General features: G+C 59.8%; 2 protein-coding genes across 6 annotated transcripts; one reads left to right on the top strand and one right to left on the bottom strand.

Annotated features, from left to right (window-relative positions):
* The first annotated feature begins 1861 nt into the window (after window positions 1–1861).
* Window positions 1862–10452, top strand: LTK (leukocyte receptor tyrosine kinase). 5 transcript variants are annotated; one of them, XM_004578158.2, is made up of 20 exons: window positions 1862–1997; window positions 2407–2547; window positions 2658–2829; window positions 3165–3315; window positions 3433–3579; window positions 3788–3944; window positions 4034–4216; window positions 5680–5778; window positions 6105–6257; window positions 6631–6726; window positions 7255–7450; window positions 7957–8047; window positions 8471–8535; window positions 8684–8813; window positions 8897–8994; window positions 9116–9208; window positions 9310–9411; window positions 9510–9644; window positions 9737–9827; window positions 9936–10452. In XM_004578158.2, the coding sequence occupies exons 1-20, from the start codon at window positions 1955–1957 to the stop codon at window positions 10212–10214; spliced, it is 2622 nt and encodes an 873-aa protein (XP_004578215.2). In that variant the 5' UTR covers window positions 1862–1954; the 3' UTR covers window positions 10215–10452. The 5 variants fall into 5 exon arrangements, with proteins under 5 accessions (XP_004578215.2, XP_058522033.1, XP_004578216.2 ...); XM_058666050.1 differs by having other exon boundaries at window positions 3165–3579; XM_004578159.2 differs by lacking the exon at window positions 4034–4216.
* Window positions 10453–10533: 81 nt separating this feature from the next.
* On the bottom strand, window positions 10534–19413 carry ITPKA (inositol-trisphosphate 3-kinase A). Its single transcript, XM_004578161.3, has 7 exons — window positions 18569–19413; window positions 12198–12294; window positions 11904–12120; window positions 11598–11802; window positions 11397–11498; window positions 11194–11265; window positions 10534–11091 (listed from the first exon to the last, which is right to left on the bottom strand). Exons 1-7 carry the CDS (start codon window positions 19052–19054, stop codon window positions 10888–10890), a joined length of 1383 nt encoding a protein of 460 aa, XP_004578218.2. The 5' UTR covers window positions 19055–19413; the 3' UTR covers window positions 10534–10887.

Raw genomic sequence — 19413 nt, forward strand, 5'->3', positions numbered from 1 at the left:
TTTTAGATGGTTCTTGACTCTGGATTCAAACACTTAGGCTTTCTGGCTTTATTGGCCGTATGTATTACTTATTCCTATTTGCAGGTCAACAAGGGCAGTGTAATGTGCCAGAATTCATCCAGTAGGTAGGTCAAAAGAAGCCACTCCTATATGGAACTGCTCCACTCAAAATTATCCAGTAGGTTTTATTAACCATTTCCTTACTATATTTACATGGCCCAATATTATCATGTTAAGAACCAGTGGTTGGGGCCTGGTATGATAGCGTAGTGGTTAAAGTCCTCACCTTGAACGCGCTGGGATCCCATATGGGCACCGGTTCCAATGCCGGCAGCCCCACTTCCCATCCAGCTCCCTGCTTGTGGCCTGGGAATGCAGTTGAGGGCGGGCCAAAGCCTTGGGACCCTGCACCTGTGTGGGAGACCCAGGAGAGGCTCTGGGCTCCTGGCTTGGGACTGGTGCAGCTCCAGCTGTTGGGGCTACTTAGCAAGTGAATCAGATGGAAGATCTAACTGTCTCTCCTCTTCTCTATATAGCTGACTTTCTAATAAAGATAAAACAATTTAAAAAATGCTGAGTGCTATCTTGCAAGGTTCAGGTTCAGTAGATCTAGAGTGAGAGGCAAGAATTTATAGGCCAGGGCCCGGCACCATGGCCTAAGGGCTAAAGTTCTCACCTTGAATGCGCCTGGATACCATATAGGTGCCAATTCTAATCCTGGCAGCCCTGCTTCCCATCCAGCTCCCTGCTTGTGGCCTGGGAAAGCAGTCAAGGCCAGCCCAAAGCCTTGAGACCCTGCACCCACGTGGGAGACCCAGAGGAGGCTCCTGGCTTCATACTGGCTCAGCTCTGGCTGTTTTGGTCATTTGGGGAGTGAATCCTCGGACGGAAGCTCTTCCTCTCTGTCTCTCCTCCTCTGTATATCTGACTTTCCAATTAAAAACAACCAAAAACAAAAAAACCACCTAAGAAAAAAGAACTAGCTCCCATATGGGATCCTGGCGCATTAAAGGCAAGGACTTTAGCTGCTAGGCTACTTCATGGGGTCCTGAATAAATAAATAATTTTTTAAAATGAAAAATCAAGAATCTGCATTTGTAACAAGCAGCCAGGTGATCTGCACGCCAGTCTGCAGAAACAACCACACCCTGAAGTCGGCTCTGTGGTGTGTGTCTTCCTCTCTCTTTTCAAAAGACACCCCATCGTGGAATTCCTCTCCGGAGGTGCTTTTCCCCCGCTTCCTCTTCTCATTTGCCTGTTCACTTCGCCAATACAACTTCTCTAGCTAAAAAAAAAAATCTGTGTCTTAGAAAGCCGTCTACAGAGCATATTGGCACATAGGTAGTGGAGTTTTGCAAAATCACTGTTATATCTACACCAACTCACTACCACAACGTCTTTTTTCTCCAAGTGTGTTAAATGAAGCAAAGGCATTGACCTTCCATGGTGTTTTGAGCAAAAGATGGGGACTGAAGGCAGAACACAACCTGGAAGCCAGGAGCCGTCACAGCTGCAGGGTCCCTGGTGGACTAGAGCACCACAACCTAAGTAAACGCAGTGCTGATGCTTCCGTGGGGGCGCCTTAGAGCACCTCCCCAGCGCGACCACCACTACCCCTGCCAGTGAGCCGCTTGCAGGTGCCTGGGGTGGGGCTTGCGGCTTTCCCACACGCCCGCCTCAAACGGGTGAGGCAGCTCCTCGCTCGAGCACAGCCCTCTGCAGGCAACTGGAGACCACCTCCCCCTGGCCCGGTCGGGGCCCCCACGATGCTCCTCCCGGAAGAGTGGGGACCTCGCTACCCACAGGCCCCGCCCTTTCCTTCCTCGGCGTCCCGGGGTCTGGGGTGGGCGTGGCCAGGCGCCTTTAGGTAGCCCCGCATCTCCGCGGCTGCTCAGTGGGGCCGCGGTGGAAGGACCAGCCTGCAGCCCCTGGCCGGGACCGAGCTAAACCGGCGATGAGCCTGTCGGGCCGCCTGCTGCTGTGGCTCGGAGCCGCGGGTAAGGGCCGTCTGGCAGCCGGGGCGCCTTTCTGCGCCGTGGGTATTGCGATCATAGCAGACCCGGTCCCGCCCAGATCACGCATCTTGGAAAGGAGGAATGAACCTGGGGTTTTAGCATCTCCTGGGGGCGGGCTGCAGTCCGGGTCCTGAAAAAATACCAGAAGAGCCTGTAGGAACGAGCTTAGCGCGGCCTGAGCAGCCCCCCTGAATGGGCGGAGGCTGTATCGGGGCTTCGCGGGCCTAGTAGCCGGAGCCCGGGCTGGGCACAGGACACAGGCAGGGCGGGGCTGGGGGTGTGGCCACCCAACCCGGGCAGGCTATGGGGGTTATGATTTTTGTGCCCCTCTCCCGCCCCGAGTTAAAATCTTACTCCCTCGCCCAACACTGCTATCGCCTCCACCTTTCAGGCGCCGTCCTCTGTTTCAGCTCGGGGTCCCAAGCGCCTTTTCAGGCATCTTCCCCGCGGCCCCTGTTCATCCCCAGCGCCCAGGACTCCAGAGTCACCACCCGAGCTGGCAGCTTGGCGCCAGCTTCTCTGAACGTCCCAGGTGAACTCGGGGCTCTTCCCTGCTCCTCTGCGCAATGTGCCCAGACCCCTTCAACCCACCTTAAGCCTGGCCTTGGACTGCAAGACCCCCTTCTCTCTCCCTGCTCCCAGGCTCCGAGGGGCCGTGGCTGTTCTCCACCTGCGGGGCCAGCGGCCGGCGCGGGCCCACACAGGCGCAATGTGACGGGGCGTACGCGGGCAGCAGCGTGGCGGTGACGGTGGGCTCCGCGGGGCCGCTGCGAGGCGTGCAGCAGTGGTGGGCACCCAGTCCTGGGCAGTATCTGTAAGTGCGGATGGGGGCATGGTGGGCGGTGAACCCCCGGCCCCGGGTTCTTTAATAATGGACGCAACATTGCGTCTTGGGCTGTGCCAAAACAACGTCTGTCCCCTGACCGCCGACCCCTGAGGAACCGGGTCAGTCAGCCGCAGCGCTGAGGATCCATAACTCCTTAAATACCATGAGAAATTGAAATAGTTGGTGTGCAAACCCAGTCTTCCCATTCCTCCAAAGTCTTCTGCAGCCTCTGAGTTCCCCCTCCCCCAGATAAATCCTGGAGCTGCCCCGAGTCCAGATGGCGCGGGGACTCAGGACCTGGCACTCAGAACCGCGTCCCGCAGGATCTCCGCTTACGGAGCTGCGGGCGGCAAAGGCGCCAAGAACCACCTGTCGCGAGCCCACGGCGTCTTCGTCTCGGCCGTCTTCTCCTTGGGCCGCGGGCAGCCGCTTTACATCCTCGTGGGACAGCAGGGAGAGGACGCCTGTCCCGGAGTAAGCGGTGCCAGGGTGCGGTGGGGAGGGCAGAGCCGTTGTGAGTGCGTGCTGCGTATCTTTCCCTGGTGCGTGGACGCCAAGTCCAGCCCACCCCGGTGTGCCTGGGGTCGGCAGGGGAGCCCGGAGAGCCAGCGCGTCTGCCTCGGAGAGTCCTGGGCGGCTGAAGAGCAAGAGACGAAGGATGGAACCGGAGCGGTCCCGGGATCGCGGCGCTGGGCTGGGGGCGGCGGGGGCGGCGGGGGCGGCACCTACGTCTTCCAGGTAGGAGCTCCATGCGCGGGTTGCCCGAGGTGGATGGAGTCCGGCACCGGTACCGAGGGTGCGCAAGAGCCGCGCTTCTTCCGCTACTGAGGTCACTCTCTCCCTGGGTCCCGGGGTGGGACCGGTCACCCGGGGGCGCGGGCGGTGGGTCCTTGGCCTCGCTGGACGGCCGCGGCGCGCATGCCTGAGCGCGCGGCTGGCCCCTCAGATGCGCGAGGGTGAGCTGGAGCCGCTGCTGGTGGCGGCCGGAGGCGGCGGCCGGGCCTACCTGAGGCGGCGGGACCTCCACTGGCCTGAGGCTGCCCCGGAGAAGCTGGAGAACCGCTCGGCGGCGCCCGGGAGCGGCGGCAGAGGCGGGGCGGCAGGTAAGGGCGCGCGGCAGCTGCAGACCCGCGGGCGGGGCGGGCGTGCCCCTGCGTCGCTACCTCCAGCCATCCCTGCTGTCCTTCTGCAGGTGGAGGCGGCGGCTGGACTTCTCGGGCCGCCTCACTGCAGGCTGGCCGCTCGCTGCGGGAGGGGGCTGAGGGTGGCCAGGGCTGCACCGAAGCCTGGGCTGCGCTCGGCTGGGCCGCAGCTGGCGGCTTTGGCGGCGGCGGCGGGGCCTGCACTTCAGGAGGAGGTGGCGGCGGCTACCGGGGTAGGTGCATGGCTGGGGAGGCTGCTGGGCAACTCTAGAAAAGAAGTGAGGTTAGACGGCTAGAACAGGCCCACGCTGTAACCCGTTCCAGGCCAGAAAGGGGAGCTTCTAGGCCTGCAAACCCCACTTGCTGGAACTGCATTTCAGGACCTCTCATGAAAAGGAGGCTCCTGGCTTGTTCTGCAGGCGGGCTCTGGAGGAGCTGGGAGGCGGGCAGCAGGCGGGGATGGTGTAGGTCAGTTTTCAGCTGTAAAATAGGAGAATCTTAACCCGCACATTCCGTTCCTGTGAGATGGCAGCTGTGGAGAGAAGCCCAAGGCACAAGCTCTGTTGCCAGACTCCCGCGGTGGGGCGCTGGGGGCAGCTTAGAGGTGGTTTGTAGAAAAGGGAGCTGAGCATTTGCATTTGTTTTAGAAAAAAATCAATGCCTTAACTTTTTTAAACTGTATTTTACTTTTTTAAGGATTTATTTTTTATTGGTAAGTTAGATATAGAGAGGAGGGACAAAAAGAAAGATCTTCCGTCCAATGATTCACTCCCCCAAACAGCCACAATGGTGAGAGCTGCACTGATCCAAAGCCAGGAGCCAGGAGCCTCTTCTGAGTCTCCCACGTGGTTGCAGGGTTCCAAGACTTTGGGCTGTTCTCCACTGTTTTAAGGGCTGTTCTCCACTGTTTTAAGGGCTGTTCTCCACTGCTTTCCCAGGCCACAAGCAGGGAGCTGGATGGGAAGCAGGGCTGCCGGGATTAGAACTGGCACCCATATGGGATCCCCGTGCATGCAAAGCAAGGACTTTAGCGTTTAGGCTACCACGCTGAGCCCAGTGCCTTAATTTTTAATGAACAGTTGTATATACTTAAGGTGAAGGGTATGATGTTTCAAATATGTGTATCTACTGTGCAATGGCTAATTCAAGCCATTCAACACAGGTTCCACCTCACAGTAGTTATGCTTTGTGGAGGACAGCCCTTAAAACCTACCCTCTGAACAGTTTTGAAGAATGCATTGGTACCCCTAGCGGCCATGCTGTAGCGGTCTTGAACCCACGCCTTCCAGCTGCCTGAATGACGTATCCTCTACCTTATTTTTAAAATATCCCGAGTCTGGAAACCACTGATGTGATCAAATAGAGCCAGTGCCTGGGCTGTGCCATCCATAAAAGCTTCCCACCCATCAGCTACTTTTTTCCCCCAGAAATGGAATGTGTGTAGGCAGGCCTCTGGTGTTTTATAGCTGAGGACTTGGGACTCAAGGGCTCAGACCCACGGGACATGTCCCAGCCCAGCCTGTGCCAGGCCCTATGGCCTCGGATGACTGTGCCCTCCCTGCCATTCTCGTCCCTCAGCTCCAACCTGTACACAGCTGACACTTAGGCTATAAGGCCAGTGGGGGTTGCCACAGGGTGATGTGAGACAGCGGTTACCCCATCTCCCACTCTTGTCCTCATCACTCTCAATCTGCAGGGGGTGATGCTTCCGAGACTGATGCCCTCTGGGCCGATGGGGAAGATGGGGTGTCCTTCATACATCCCAGCAGTGAGCTCTACCTGCAGCCGCTGGCAGGTATTGGGCCCAGCTCTCCACTTCTCTGCCTGGTCTCGCCTCTTTCCATCATCCCAACTCACCCCCCAGCTCGAACCCATTCCCTTATGTCCCACGTAGTTGCTGCATGGCGTGAGAACATTTGGAAAGTGTGCTGCTGGTTGTGATGCCAGTAGGAGGCATTCTGGAGAGCTTGTTAAGTGCCCTTGTATAAATGTTCTTCATGTACGTGGGTGCTCCGGGTTCCCAGAGAGGGAGGAGTCCCCCAGGTTCCCCCACCCGCCTCCAAGTCCTGGGCCAGACCTATTAGCCTTGTGGCTAGAGACATGCGTATCCCCACCCCATAGTCATGGAGAGCCATGGAGAGGTGGAGATCCGAAGGCACCTCAACTGCAGCCATTGCCCAGTGAGAGACTGCCGGTGGCAGGCTGAGCTCAGCCTGGCCCAGTGCTTATGCCCGGAGGGCATGGAGCTGGCGGTGGACAACATCACCTGTGTGGGTATGTCCTACCTTGCCCAGGGCTGATGCTCACAGGCTGAGAGGAGCAATAGGGCCCTGGGAAGCATGGAACAGGGCCTATTGTGAGCCAGGCGTGGGGCTTGAAGCAGGGCAGACAGCTGGACATAGGCCAGTACATGTTGTCCAGGGAGGATGGGGTGTCCAGAGAGAGAAGCAAGATGAACAGACTGATGCGCCTCGTCCTGGGGAGGCCTGGGGGTCTGCAGTCGGGAGAAGCTGCGTTTGTGCAGGCTGATTGAGAACAGCATCAGATAAAACGTTCGTGATGGAGCTGAGTCTTGAAACAGAGGTGAGACTTGGGGTAGTGGAGGCCCAGAGAAGGGCTCCCACTGTAGGTGTCTCTCTCTCCTCAGACCTGCCAGCACCCCCGGGTCCTCTGGTGCTGATGGTGGCTGTGTTGGCGACCTTGACCCTGAGCCTCCTCATGGTGTGTGGGGTCCTGATTCTAGGTATGGAGTTCCAGCAGGCATGACTGACTCAAGCCACCTTTCCCCCGTCCACCAAATTGTAACTGCCTTCTGTAGGGGGACTGACTTCAAGGCCCTGCCTTCTGGGGCAGATGCTGGTGGTACAGCCGGTTAGACCTCCACCTGCATCCCATCTGAGAGTGCCTGTTTTGGGTCCCTAAGCATCCTGGAAGGAAGCAGATGACTCAAGGACTTGAGTCCTTGCCACCCACATGGGAGACCCAGAGTTCCAGCCTCCTGGTTTCCACCTGGCCCAGCCCCTACTTATTGTGGGCATTTGCAGAAGAAACCTTCTGCTTTCCTCATAATAAATTATACTTTAAAATGCCCCCTCAGGCCCCCAGGAGAGCAGGGCTGGATGCCTCTGGGCTTCTAGGAGTAGAAGCAGGGGGTGACCTGGAAAACACATTGACCTTACTGGGCATCTGGAGAGGTGTCCAGGGCAAGAAGATGTGTGGTAAGGGACCAACAGGCAGGGAGATAATATGCCGCTGTCCTTCCTGCCCCCAGTGAACCAGAAGAGGTGGCAGGGCCTGTGGGGGACGCGGCTGCCAGGCCCTGAGCTCGAGCTGAGCAAGCTCCGGACGGCTGCCGTCAGGACAGCCCCCAATCCCTATTACTGCCAGGTGGGGCTCGGCCTGGCCCAGTCCTGGCCTCTGCCTCCGGGGCTCACCGAGATCTCCCCAGCCAATGTCACTCTGCTCAGGTGAGCCAGCCACCTCCTGCGAACCTCTGTCCTCGGAATTGCCCCCTACCCTGCTGCTTGCTAGACTGATCTCACAGTCAGGGTAGTACCTGGCCCCAAGCCCCCCTACATGGGAGATAGCGGTGGGGGGTGGGGTGGAATGGGACCAGCGAAGTTTTTCAAGGTCAGCTCTCAGCCCCCAGTCCTGGAATGGCAGGGAGCTCAGGATACGACTCTTCCACAGCCTAAGGTTCAGCTCCCACAAGGAGTGCCTGCAAGGACATAGGAAAGGCCCCATTAGGTACTCCCAGACTAACTTGGACCCCACAGCTGTCCTTACTTCTATCCTGGCTCTGTGTCAGTGGCACCTTTTCAGGGCTTGTACTTGATGTCATGCCACGTTGCAGAGAATACTCTGACAGGCTCAGCTGGGCATAGGAGGGAGCCAGGGGGACAAAGAGACTACAGGTGCCCAGACCTCTAGGACCTGTCTACAGGCCAGCCACTCTGACCCTGTCTTCCCGCAGAGCCCTGGGCCATGGTGCCTTTGGGGAGGTATACGAGGGATTGGTAATTGGCCTTCCTGGGGACTCCAACCCCCTGCAGGTGGCTATCAAGGTAAGAGGGGCCTGAGGAGGATGGCCTGGTAGTTAGATACCTGCCTCCTATTAGCAGAGTACCAGGGTCTTACCCCTACTCCCAAGTTCCCAATTCCAGCTCTCCACTGACATGCAGGAGTTGATGAGGCAGCAACTACTGGCTCAAGTAGCAGGGACCCTGCCACCTTTGTGGTAGACCCGAATTGAGGATGCATTTCCTTGCTTTGGCTCCACACTGGAGCTTTTGCTAGCATTTGGGGTTCTTGATGTATCTCTGCCTCAAGTTTGCATATTTGTTTGAAAGAGGAAGGTGAGCTTTCTAGCTGGGGGTAGGTGAGCAGGGCCCCTGGGAGGGAAGGAAGAGCAGGTGCTGGAACCCATGCCAAGCCACCTGCCCGAGGAGCTCCGGGTAGCCCAGGAACTGTGCCCTTCCTCTTTCCAGACCCTGCCGGAACTATGCTCACGTCAGGATGAACTGGATTTCCTCATGGAGGCGCTAATCATCAGGTGCATGGAGGGGGTGGGTGGTGAGGGAGGCCGACGCCCTTCCCTCCACACGTGGGCTGAGTGGCAGAAGTACAGGGAGCCCTCTGCAGCTTTGGGGTGCTTAGTTTATCTCCCCACTGGTGATGTGGCGTGTGCACACCCCACTCAGCAAGTTCAGCCATCGGAACATTGTGCGCTGTGTGGGCCTCAGCCTGCGAGCTGCCCCACGCCTCATTCTGCTGGAGCTGATGTCCGGTGGTGACATGAAGAGTTTCCTGAGGCACAGCCGGCCACACCTGGTGAGACCCCTCTTCCGCCAACTCTCCAGAGCCTGTCCCTTGTGTCCTGAGAGACAAGACTCACATTCCTGCTGACCCCCCAGGGCCAGCCGTCACCTCTGGTCATGCAGGACCTGCTACAGCTGGCCCAGGACATAGCGCAGGGCTGCCACTACCTTGAGGAGAATCACTTCATCCACAGGTGAGGAGCAACCCTGACTTGGGGAACTCCAGCATGGCTCCCTTCCCTGAAACCCAAGGAAGGTCCCCAGCTCCTGCCTGCTGGAGGTTGATTTTTTTTCCCTCCTCTGGGTTTTCTGCAGGGACATTGCTGCCCGGAATTGCCTGCTGAGCTGTACTGGGCCCAGTCGAGTGGCCAAGATTGGGGACTTCGGGATGGCAAGAGACATCTACCGGTGCAGACCTTGGGAAAAGGGGAGGGCTGCTGCGCCCAAGAGGTCCAGGAGCACTCTGGCCTGATCTGTAGAGCTCACAGCCATTCTCCTCCCTCCTGCAGGGCCAGTTATTACCGCAAAGGGGGCCGGGCCTTGCTCCCCGTCAAGTGGATGCCCCCAGAGGCCTTCTTGGAGGGCATCTTCACTCCCAAGACAGACTCCTGGTGATAACGCACCCTAGCTGACCTTGTGTGCAGGGAGGGGGCTGCACCTGCTGGGCCTCACTGATTTCTCCCCCTACATACCCCAATTTCTGATGCAGGTCCTTTGGGGTGCTGCTCTGGGAGATCTTCTCCCTAGGGTACATGCCCTACCCTGGGCGTACCAACCAGGAGGTGCTGGACTTCGTTGTGGCAGGAGGCCGCATGGACCCTCCCAGGGGCTGTCCGGGGCCCGTGTGAGTTTGTTGTTTGTTTCTTTGTTTTTAAGAGAACTGCCCTGGTGGGAGGCCCTTGCTGTGTGTGGACACTGACACCTGCCTCTCTTCAGGTACCGCATCATGACCCAGTGCTGGCAGCACCAGCCTGCACTCCGCCCAAGCTTTGCCAGCATCCTGGAGCGGCTTCAGTACTGCATGCAGGTGCCCCTGTCCTCCCCCGTCCTGGCCTTCAGGGGTAGGGGGTCACTAGGACATAGGGCAGAAGTGGTAAACCACCTTTCTGATCTCTCTCTTCCTCCCCTGTCACAGGACCCCGATGTGCTGAATGCACCTCTGCCCGTGGAGCTGGGGCCCACACTGGAGGAGGAAGGAGCCCCTGGGCTGGACCCCGGGCCTCTGGGGGGACCAAGACCCCTCCAACCTCGGGAACTGGGTGCCGAGAACATGACAGGCTGGGCAGGGCAGCCTCTTGGTCACTGGCTGGACTCTGGCCTCAAACCCCTCCAATCCCGGGGCCTGCAGCCACACAGCCTTTGGAATCCCACCTATGGCTCCTGGGCCCCAAAGGAGCAGGAGGGTGAGGACTAAGTCACTTGGGTGCTGACTCCTGGCTCCTCCTACACCCCCCAGCCCAAGCTTCTAGGGGGTTGCCTCCCATCTCCTCAGCAGCTGGTGTTCCCTGTGGCCAGTCTCAGGATGACCCAGGGTCTGCTGGAAGCCATCCTCAACACCACTTCCAGCCTCCTCTCCCCTTACCTTGTCTGAGGGGGTGGTCCTTCATCAGGTCTGCAGGTGTCTCTAATAAAAAGCCCTTGTGGCACCCTGAGGTGATGTGAGTGCATGAGGGTCACCAGGGGAGGGAGGAGATCACACCCGAGTCAGTGAGCTGGGGCTTTTTTTTATTGGGCACGGAGTCCAGTGTAGTGTGGGAGGTTCCACCCACAGGTCTAGGGTTAGGGAGAAAAATGCATTATACAGGCTGCTCCAGACAGGGGCAGAGCCTGCAGAAGGACTGGGCTGAGGGAGAAGCCTTTTGTCCCTCCCCTCCCATAAATTAGTGTCATAGTGTCATTCCACCCTGGGCAAGCAGGGCTTCTTTCAAGGAGCCAACCCCTTGGTGTTGGCAAAGCGCCCCTTAGCGGTACACCGGGCCCCGCACAGCGGGGTTCCAGTCTCTGGCCGGCATGCATGGTTGGGGACTCTGCCACAGTTCCGCGTGTGTCTCAGTGGCTGGCCCAGGCGGGAGGACAAGGACCCAGCCTCATCTCTCAGCCAGGCTGGCCAGGATGCTAATGAGATTGTCCAGCCCCAGCAAGTAGCCGTCTTCGCGGTTGCCCTCCTCCCAGGGCAGCCGGTGGTCCAGGATCTGGCCGTCAGGGAGGGGCGTGGTCTTGCCAAAGTCGATGAGCCACACGCCGGCGCGATGGCAGTGGTCGTGCACAAAGAGGAGTGAGCTGCCAATCACCTGCGAGCCACGCGTGGCTGGTCAGGCTGCGAGGCCCTGGCCCCGCCTCCTCTCCCCGTCCTACCCTCAGAGGTCACAGAGTAGCTCCCCAGGGTCTCTCACCTCATGCCTCCTGAAAAACTCTGAGACCTCCAGGGTGTCCCGGATCTGCTGCAGGCGGTTCAGATACCTCCTCTGCAGGAAATACAGGGAGAGCAGGGCAAGTTAATTCCTCCCTCCAGCTAGGCGGGTCCCAGTTAGCCGCCGTGCACCGGTGCGCGGCCAGGCTCCCCACACCCCTCTGGGTTCTGGGCTCCGGTTCTCACCAGCACTTCCGCATCTCCTTGCACAAACTCCTCAAAGACGCGAATCACCTGCTCCCGGCTTCGCGTGGTCTTGAAGTCGGTACTGCAGGAGCCGTCTGCTTTCTACACGAGATGGGATGGGAAGCGTCAGGAGTCTGGGAACCCACACTCAGTCCCGCCAGGGGGCGGGAAGGAGGGACACCGAGGAAAGGCCAGGCCCACCTTGATGCCTTCGATGCGGAAGCCCAGCGTGGTGCTGGAACTGATGCCTTCCCGCCACTGCATGTAGCGCGGCTTGGTGACGGCGCGCTGCGCGTGCTCCTCCTCCGTGGGCGCCCCGGGATCCACCGCCAGCATCTTCTTGTACATGTCCTTCCGCAACTTGGGCCGCTCACGCGCCTTGGTCAGCTCCTCCTCCAAGTATGTCCTGTGTGCGGGATGAAGGTGGCGCACAGGGACCCGATGTAGGACTGATCCCGGCACCCCGCCTCCCTCCTCTTCCACTCTCGGCACGGCAGGGCACCCTACCTGACGCCCATCTTGCAGTCCAGCACGCAGGGCCCGTCGAAGCCCGCCAGCAGGTCCTGCAGCTGCAGGTAGCTCTCGCCATCGCGCTCCACCACGCCGTGGAAGGTGGGCACGCAGCCGCGCAGCGCGTCGGCCATCAGCCGCGCCAGGCACGAGCGCTCGGGCTCGGAGCTGCGCTTCAGGATCAGGCCGCTGGTGCCCGCCGCCTTGAAGCTCCCTGAGGACCCGCGCGCGGTTAGCGCTGCCCGGCCCCTTCCCGTCCCGGACGCCCCGCCCTCGCGCCGCCAAGCTCACCCGTGTGTCCCGCCAGCTGCACCCAGGCGTAGCGCCTCTTGAAGGGGCTCATGACCGGCAAGTTCACCATGGTCCGGATCTTCTGCCAGTGGCTTTTCTGAAAGCGACACGGTGATAGGGCTGCAAATTGGTATGACACAGAGAAGGCACAAGCCCTTACTCTTCTAAACCCCTCGCCCGGCCCCGCGGAAACCGCTGGGGCCGTTGAAGGCCTTTCTTTATTCACTCCTTTGCACGGAGTCTGAGGGGGGCAATTCAGACTTCTCTGGTGTGCTGACGAGAGCCCCGTCAACGCCTTGGCATCCGAAGGTTCTAACTCAAACGCACCAGCTTTGCTATTGCCCGCAACCTGCACAGCCTACAGGCGCGGTGGATTAAGACACATCCCCAATCAGCTCCCTGTTGAGGCATCCAGGCAATCAGCAGGACCCCTGCCACCCACATGAAAGACCTAAATGGAGTATCCTGGATCCTGGTCTAGGCTTGGCTCAGTCCTGGTTACTGTGGGAATTTGGGATGCAAGATCTGCCTCTGCCTTTCAGATAAACGAATTCTGCAGGGCCAGTAGTATCGCGTATTGGTTAATACGCTACCCCTCCACTTGCTGCACTGCTCCCTGCTTGTGGCCTGGGAAAGCAGCAGAGGATGGCCCAAAGCCTGGGGAGCCTACACCCACAAGCGAGATCTTGAAGAAGTTCTGGGATCCTGGCTTGCTGCCTGGACAAGCCCAAGCCATTGTGGCCATTTGGAGAATGAACCAGCAGATGAAAGATTATCTGTGTGTCTCTCCTCTCTGTAACTCGGCCTTCCAAATAAAAATAAATCTGTGCTTAAAACAGAGAAGTGGGGCCCAGCACAATAGCCAAGCAGCTATAAGTCCTTGGCTAACGTGTGGGATCTCATATGGGTGCTGGTTCTCATCCTGGTGGTCCCGCTTCCCATCCAGCTCCCTGCCTGTGGCCTGGGAAAGAAGTAAGGACGGCCCAATGCATTGGGACACTGCATATATCTGACTTTGCATATAAAATAAATCTTTTTTATAAAGATTTATTCATTTTATTACAGCCAGATATACACAGAGGAGGAGAGACAGAGAGGAAGATCTTCCGTCCAATGATTCACTCCCCAAGTGAGCCGCAACGGGCCGGTGCGCGTCGATCCGAAGCCGGGAACCAGGAACCTCTTCCTGGTCTCAATAAAAATAAATCTTAAAACAAACAAACAAAAACCCAGAAAACTGAATACTAAACGTTGTGTTCCCTATGGCCCAGGCACCTTGCTAGATGACTGACTCTTCGAGAACTTGTGAGTCATGGCTGAGTTTGCCCCTCCTGACAATTGCAGGCTCCCAAGAGAGCTGAGAGCAGGGTTGGGTGGGGCTACAACTTTGCATTCAGCCTGAGAAACAAGGCTGTGTGTGTCAGTTTCCTCATCTATAAAATGGGGAAATGGCCAGGTCTGCAGGCCATTGTGGGCAGTGCATGGGGCCTGTGTGTGGCAGCACCTCATCTCTAGGCCCTGCTCAGCAGGCCAGGCTGGGTCACTGTGGCCCAGTCCCCGCTTTGGGACTGCTTCAGGTCCTCTGAAGAAAACAAAACTGGCTGGTCATACAGGAGGCCAGCTCTGCAGAGCCTGGGGAGAGTGGCCTGGCACTCCCCCAGATGTTCTTGCCATCCCTGCATTCTATACACTCCACATGGGTGGGCACAGCCTGGCACACATGTGGCTCTGATATAAACCCTGGGGTGGGGAAAGGAGGGGTAGGCTTATCCTCTCAGACAACAGGGGAGAGAAAAGGCAGGGCTGGTTAGTTTCATTTCCTTTTTGGTGTTACTCCTCTATCTCAGGACCTCTGCTTCTCATGGTAGCACCAGGTCTTGAAAGAGCTCACACGCCTTCCTGCCTCCCCTAACCCCCAAATCTGAGCAGCCTAATCCTCCTCCGGCACAGGTGCAGTCCTCTAGGCTGTAAGTGTCTTTCACAGCTATACAGTGTAGCCACACTGGAACCAAGGAGTCAGCCACCTTGACCCTCTAAGAATGAGGAGAGCTGAGGGGGAGGGGAAGCCCGAGGAGGGGAAGCGCCACTGGCCACAAAGTTCTCACCTGTGCGGAGGGAGGAGGGCAGGCTTGCTGAGAGCACTTGGGTGGGGAATCAGCAGCTAGCTTCAGGCCTTCAGGCTAGGCTCAGTAAGCTCAGGCAGGTTGTGTTTCCTCTGGGAGGACTAGCTGCTGTGGTCACACAAGCCAGCATGCACTGCATGCCTGCTGTATGCCAGACCCTTGGTCCCCCACTGCACAGCGTGGCTGGCCGCTTTCCTGTGGAAGGCCCTGTATGGCACCCTCGAGTGTGATCACATGTCCAATTCCCCAAGGATCTGGGGGTGTCGCCAGCAGCAGCCCACTAGAAGCATGTCATCTCTTTCAAAACTCCCTTTTTAAAAAATCTTTAAATACATACAAGGCTTGCATTTGCTGCATAATAAATCTGAGCTTTATTATAAAACTCCCCACCCCCAAACACCCAAGTAAAATTCCAGAAAGATGATGTAGGCACCATGTATATTCAGCAACTGCCTCTCAGACCCCAGGCACTGGCTCCCGCACGGCACCTGAGTGGAGAATCATGCCAAGGCGAGGCACGTGCACAGCAGACACTCTGCTCCAAGTTCTATTATCATCCCCACTTTACCCCCAGGGAATCGAGATTCCGGGGAGTCATCACCCTCTCTCCATGACTCCCTAGCCAGAACCCCCCACCGGCACAGCTCTGTACCCCCATTCTCGAATTGCTCCAGAAGAGGTTCCCAAGTCCGTGTGGAACTCGGATGGGACAGGTCCTAAGAACCTTGCCCCCCACCCCATGGGCTTTGCAAGGTTGGCAGCCCTGGGGTGAGCATTTTGATAGCTAAGGAAACCTCTAGGATGGTGGGGGGCAGGGTGAGCCCATTTCTAAAGCTGGCCAGCAGCTGTGGGCACCTGCTGGCAGAATCTGGGTAAGAGTGGAATGAGAGTGGGCTCAGTGGGATGATGCATCCAGCTGTGCAGCCACACCAGCTGAAGGGAGAACTGGCTGTGGGTTAGACCAGGGGAGACGGCAGCCCCACCTTCCCTCCTAGGATCCCTGGATGCCTTGAGCAGGGGCTACGTGGGGGCGGGAAGGGTTAGCAGCAGCCCACTCCCAGTTGATTGAGATGAGACAACAGCATCCACTTGTACTCAGGCTGAGGGAAACGGAGCACATCACGTCCTTCCCACCTTAGTTCTGTGGTAAGAGAAGCAGCTACTAAGGCTGTTGCTAGCCCTGTAGGGTCCAAGGGCCTTTCCCGCCCAGCCTCTCTCCAAGCCCTCCCACCAGCACTTGAGATTGCACATGATTCAACTCTCCTGCCAGCAAGGGACACCAGTCAGGCAGGGAAGCAGGGGCTGCAAAAGCCAGGGCACTCTACCCTTCCACCTCAGGGAGCGTCCCCCCATCCTGTGTCCCCCACAGGAAGGAGGCATTTCACACACTCAGTGTGTCCAAAAGGCTGCTGGGGCTCAGTCCTCAAGTACACAGGGACTAGGGCACATGGACATGGGAGGGGAGGTTCTTCTGAGCAATGGGACTTTTACGGAACACATGTCAAAATTCTAGCAGGTCGATGTTGCAGATCTATGATGTGCAAGTGTATGCGTGGCCAAGGTCTGGGGGCCTGGGCTGCCCTCCCTGGGATACCAGTGCACAGCTGGGGTCGCGGGTGAGGGGCAGGGACTGGCCACCTTGGGGCAAAACTGGGAAACCAATTTTGCCCATGAAACCCTCACCTAACTGGTCCTTGGTCTAAGCTCCCTTCACCTGTTGAAGCATCACTCCAGCCAGGACCGGCCCTTTGTCACGGATCTGATCCTACCCTGCCAGGGCCCCCTTCGTCCAGTCCCTGCTGAAGCTCTCTGCCATCCCAGCACCCCCTCCACGTCCCAATTGCCCTATATCAAACTAGCACTCCCGGTGGTGGTGGTGGTGAACACAGTTTCAATTTATAAAATGATTTGCACTAAGGTATAAGTGACCCACGACTTCACCTTCCCATGGGCCTACGCTTTTTAAAAAGGAAGTCTGTTAACCTAAATTCTGCTCTATAATTAGTGGAAAGTGATGTGCAGGAGTTCGTAGTTCGGGAGGGGACAGCATCCAGGTCTCCTTACCTATCCTGGAGACCGGAGGGAAGAAAAGCAGGTGCCCACGCACCAAATACCCTCACTTGCACTACCATAGCAAGTTGCAAGTGTTTAAGCAGGTGGCTTTATCAAAACTGAGTCCTGACAGCTACCCAGTGGCCTCCAGCCTCACCTGGGATTCCCTACCCGCCACCCCAGGGATGGAGGGAGCCTGCCCAGGCCTAACTTCTCTGCAAAGGGCAGGTTGTGTCAGGCTCCTAGGAGGCAAGTGGGGCAGTACAGAGGCACTGGCCTCAGTCTTCCCAGGCCTGAAAGGAAAGCTGGCTAGCCCGGGAGGGAGCGCCGGCAGCAGCACCTTCCCGCAGTTGCATCCTTCTCAGACCGCCAGCCTCTGCTTACTTTCTGGGGAAGCCCTAAAAGCTGCCAGGGCGGGCGTACGGTGCCTCTCCGGGCCCGGCCACGAGGCAAAGTCCGCTCTGGGCCGTTCCACGCGGGCGCAGGCAACACTTTGTCAACAGCCCCTAGCTTATCTGCCGCCGTGGCTGTTTGCCTTCGGGGAGGCCCCGGCGGGCTGGGGGTGGGGAAGGCCTGGATCACACAGCCTTGAAGCTGGAAGGGCCCTCCGCCCTCCGCGGCCCTTCCACCTGCACCGGCTCCTGGCCGCTCCGGTACGGCCGCGGGGCTTGTCCGTGCAGCCTTGACCCCCCGTCCCGCCCCACCTCGGTCTCCAGCCGGGACCAGCCGCACTGCGCGCGGCCGCAGGCCACGGGGGACCTCCTTCTCGCTCGTCCCTCCCCCAGGCTCTTGGCCCCGGCCCCTGCGGGCGGAAGAGGCGAGCGGGGGTGTGCCCGCGCCCTCGGCGCCTCCACAGGTCGCGCCCTTTCAGCAGCGCCGGTTCGCAGGTGTGGGAGTTTTGAGTGGCCGAGCGGCGACCAGCGGCTCAGGTCTTTCCAACTCCCAGGGGGCGGGAAGGGTCTTTTCGCTGTCCGCACCGTCCTGCGTTTTGGAAGCCATGAGCGGTGGTCGACCAGGCACTTGAGCCAAGGTTATCTCGGGAACTACCACGAGCCGGGGTTGGGCCGGGGGCGGAGAGGGACGCGGCAGGCTCGTGACTGAGCTCCCGCTCCCTGCACCTGGCGGCGGGGGCTGTTCCCGCTCCGGCAAGTTTTCCTTTTTCTTTCTCTCCTGTCACCTACACCACCTCCCACCCCACCCCCGCCCTCGGGGTATTGTAATTCGCGGGGTGGGGAGAGCGGGGCGGGGCGCCGAGCCGCGGAGCTCCGGCTGGGCGTTACGCTGCTTCCCCCCGCCGCGTCTAAGTCGTGACCAGGCCTCTGTCCGCAGCGTCCGGTCGCCCGGAGACCGGGGGCACCCCTCGCCTCTCGCTGCGCTCCAGGGACACTTGCGTAACGTGGATCTAGAGCAACTCCTTCGCGCTGACTGCAGGCAGTTATTTAAAGTATTTGGCCTTGGTTAAAACCAGGGGGACCAAGCGGCTGTCCTGGGAGGGAACCGGGAAACACTTGTTCACCGCACCCCCGCCTGAGCTGAGGGTCCAATTCGGCCCCTAGAGCACCCAGGCGTCCAGAGGAGGAGACTAGCAGGCAGATCCCGCCTCTCGCCCTGTTTGCCTCAGTTTACTTTACCCCACCCAGGCCAGGCGAGATCCAGGTGCGCCCCGGGTGGGCTACCTTCGTCTCCCAGCCTTGCCTCAGCGCCCAGCCCCGCGGGCCTGCCTGCCCTTGCGTCCACGCCTCGTGCGGGCGCCGGGAGCAGAAGGCAGCGGCTCCCGAGTGGAGCCTGGAGCGCGCCGCTCCACTCCCACTCAAGAGAGGGAAACCGTGGCAACGGCGGGGGTAGGGCCGTGGCACAGGAGAGGGGGCGGGAGGGAATCGGTCGCTCGCCTTTCTCTCTCCCCGAGGGTTTCCCTTCAAGGTGAAGGCGCCTCTGGTCCCAATAATCCTCCCTCCGGGCCGTCGGGAGCGTCCCTCACTCATTCCACTGGTTCTGGGCGCGCACGGGGCGCTCTCGCCTCACCTTCGCCCCGGGGACCCGCCAGGAACCTGAGGAGCCCAGGTGAAAACTGCTGGGGCAGGGGGCCGGCCTGCGCTGTCTTGCACCCTCCCCCACCACGCTTCTCAGCAATGGGAACGGCCCGCGGCGAGCTCGGGCTCCGTTCCCTCCGCGCTGGCCCGCCTCCGCGGCCCGTACCTGAACCACGTCCTCGCTCGTTTCCAGCTGCACGTTGCCGCGACTCCGGCTTTCACTGTCGCTCAACAGATCATCCTCCGAGTCCTCGAGAAGCGACGAGGAGCCGGTGGAGGAGAGCGACGAGGTGGACAGGCGGCGTGGCTGCTGCAGGTGCGAGTCCCCTGCCGGGAGACAGTCGCCCTCCGGCTCTGGGGGCCCGGGGCTGGCCTGGGGTACGTCCGGCTCCTCAGCTGTCACGGTCAGCTGCGGGATCACCGGGGCAGGGGGAGCCCGCGGGAGCCCGTTGGGCACCTGTCCCCCACGCCGCTTGGCCCCGCGGGCCCGGGGATCCCCTGCAGCAGCGGCGGCGGCGACCGCGGCACAGCGCGCCTCGAAGAGCAGGCGCAGCTCCCCGACGCTCCGGCGCGGGGCCCTTTCCAGCCCGGGGCTGCAGGAGCCCGCGCCCCCCGGCCGCGCCATGCCCGCCGGGCCCCCGGGCAGGGTCATGTCCCGGCAGCGGCGCAGCAGCCGAGCCCACCAGCCCGCGGCGCGGCGGGGACTGGAGACGCTAGGCGCCCCGGGCTTGGGACTGCCCCGGGGCGGAGCCTGTGCTCCTCCCGCCCGGGCCCCGCCTCGGCCGCGCCCCCACGCCCACTCCTTTCACTTTCAGAGACCGCGCCGGCCTCCCCGGGCCCCGGCGGGTCAGGGAGGCTCGGGGTTATTCCTTGGTTGGCAGGGAAGCCGAGGGACCCCGCCAGCGCCAAACCCAGGCTTGGCTCCGATGGCCGCTCCCCGCCTAAGCTCTAGATGGCCAGGGTGCCGCTGTGCCCTCAGGGCCTTGCCGTCTTCCCTGGGTATGGGAAGGC

The sequence above is a fragment of the Ochotona princeps genome, chromosome 6 (genome assembly GCF_030435755.1).
Source record: "Ochotona princeps isolate mOchPri1 chromosome 6, mOchPri1.hap1, whole genome shotgun sequence".
NCBI lineage: Eukaryota > Metazoa > Chordata > Mammalia > Lagomorpha > Ochotonidae > Ochotona > Ochotona princeps.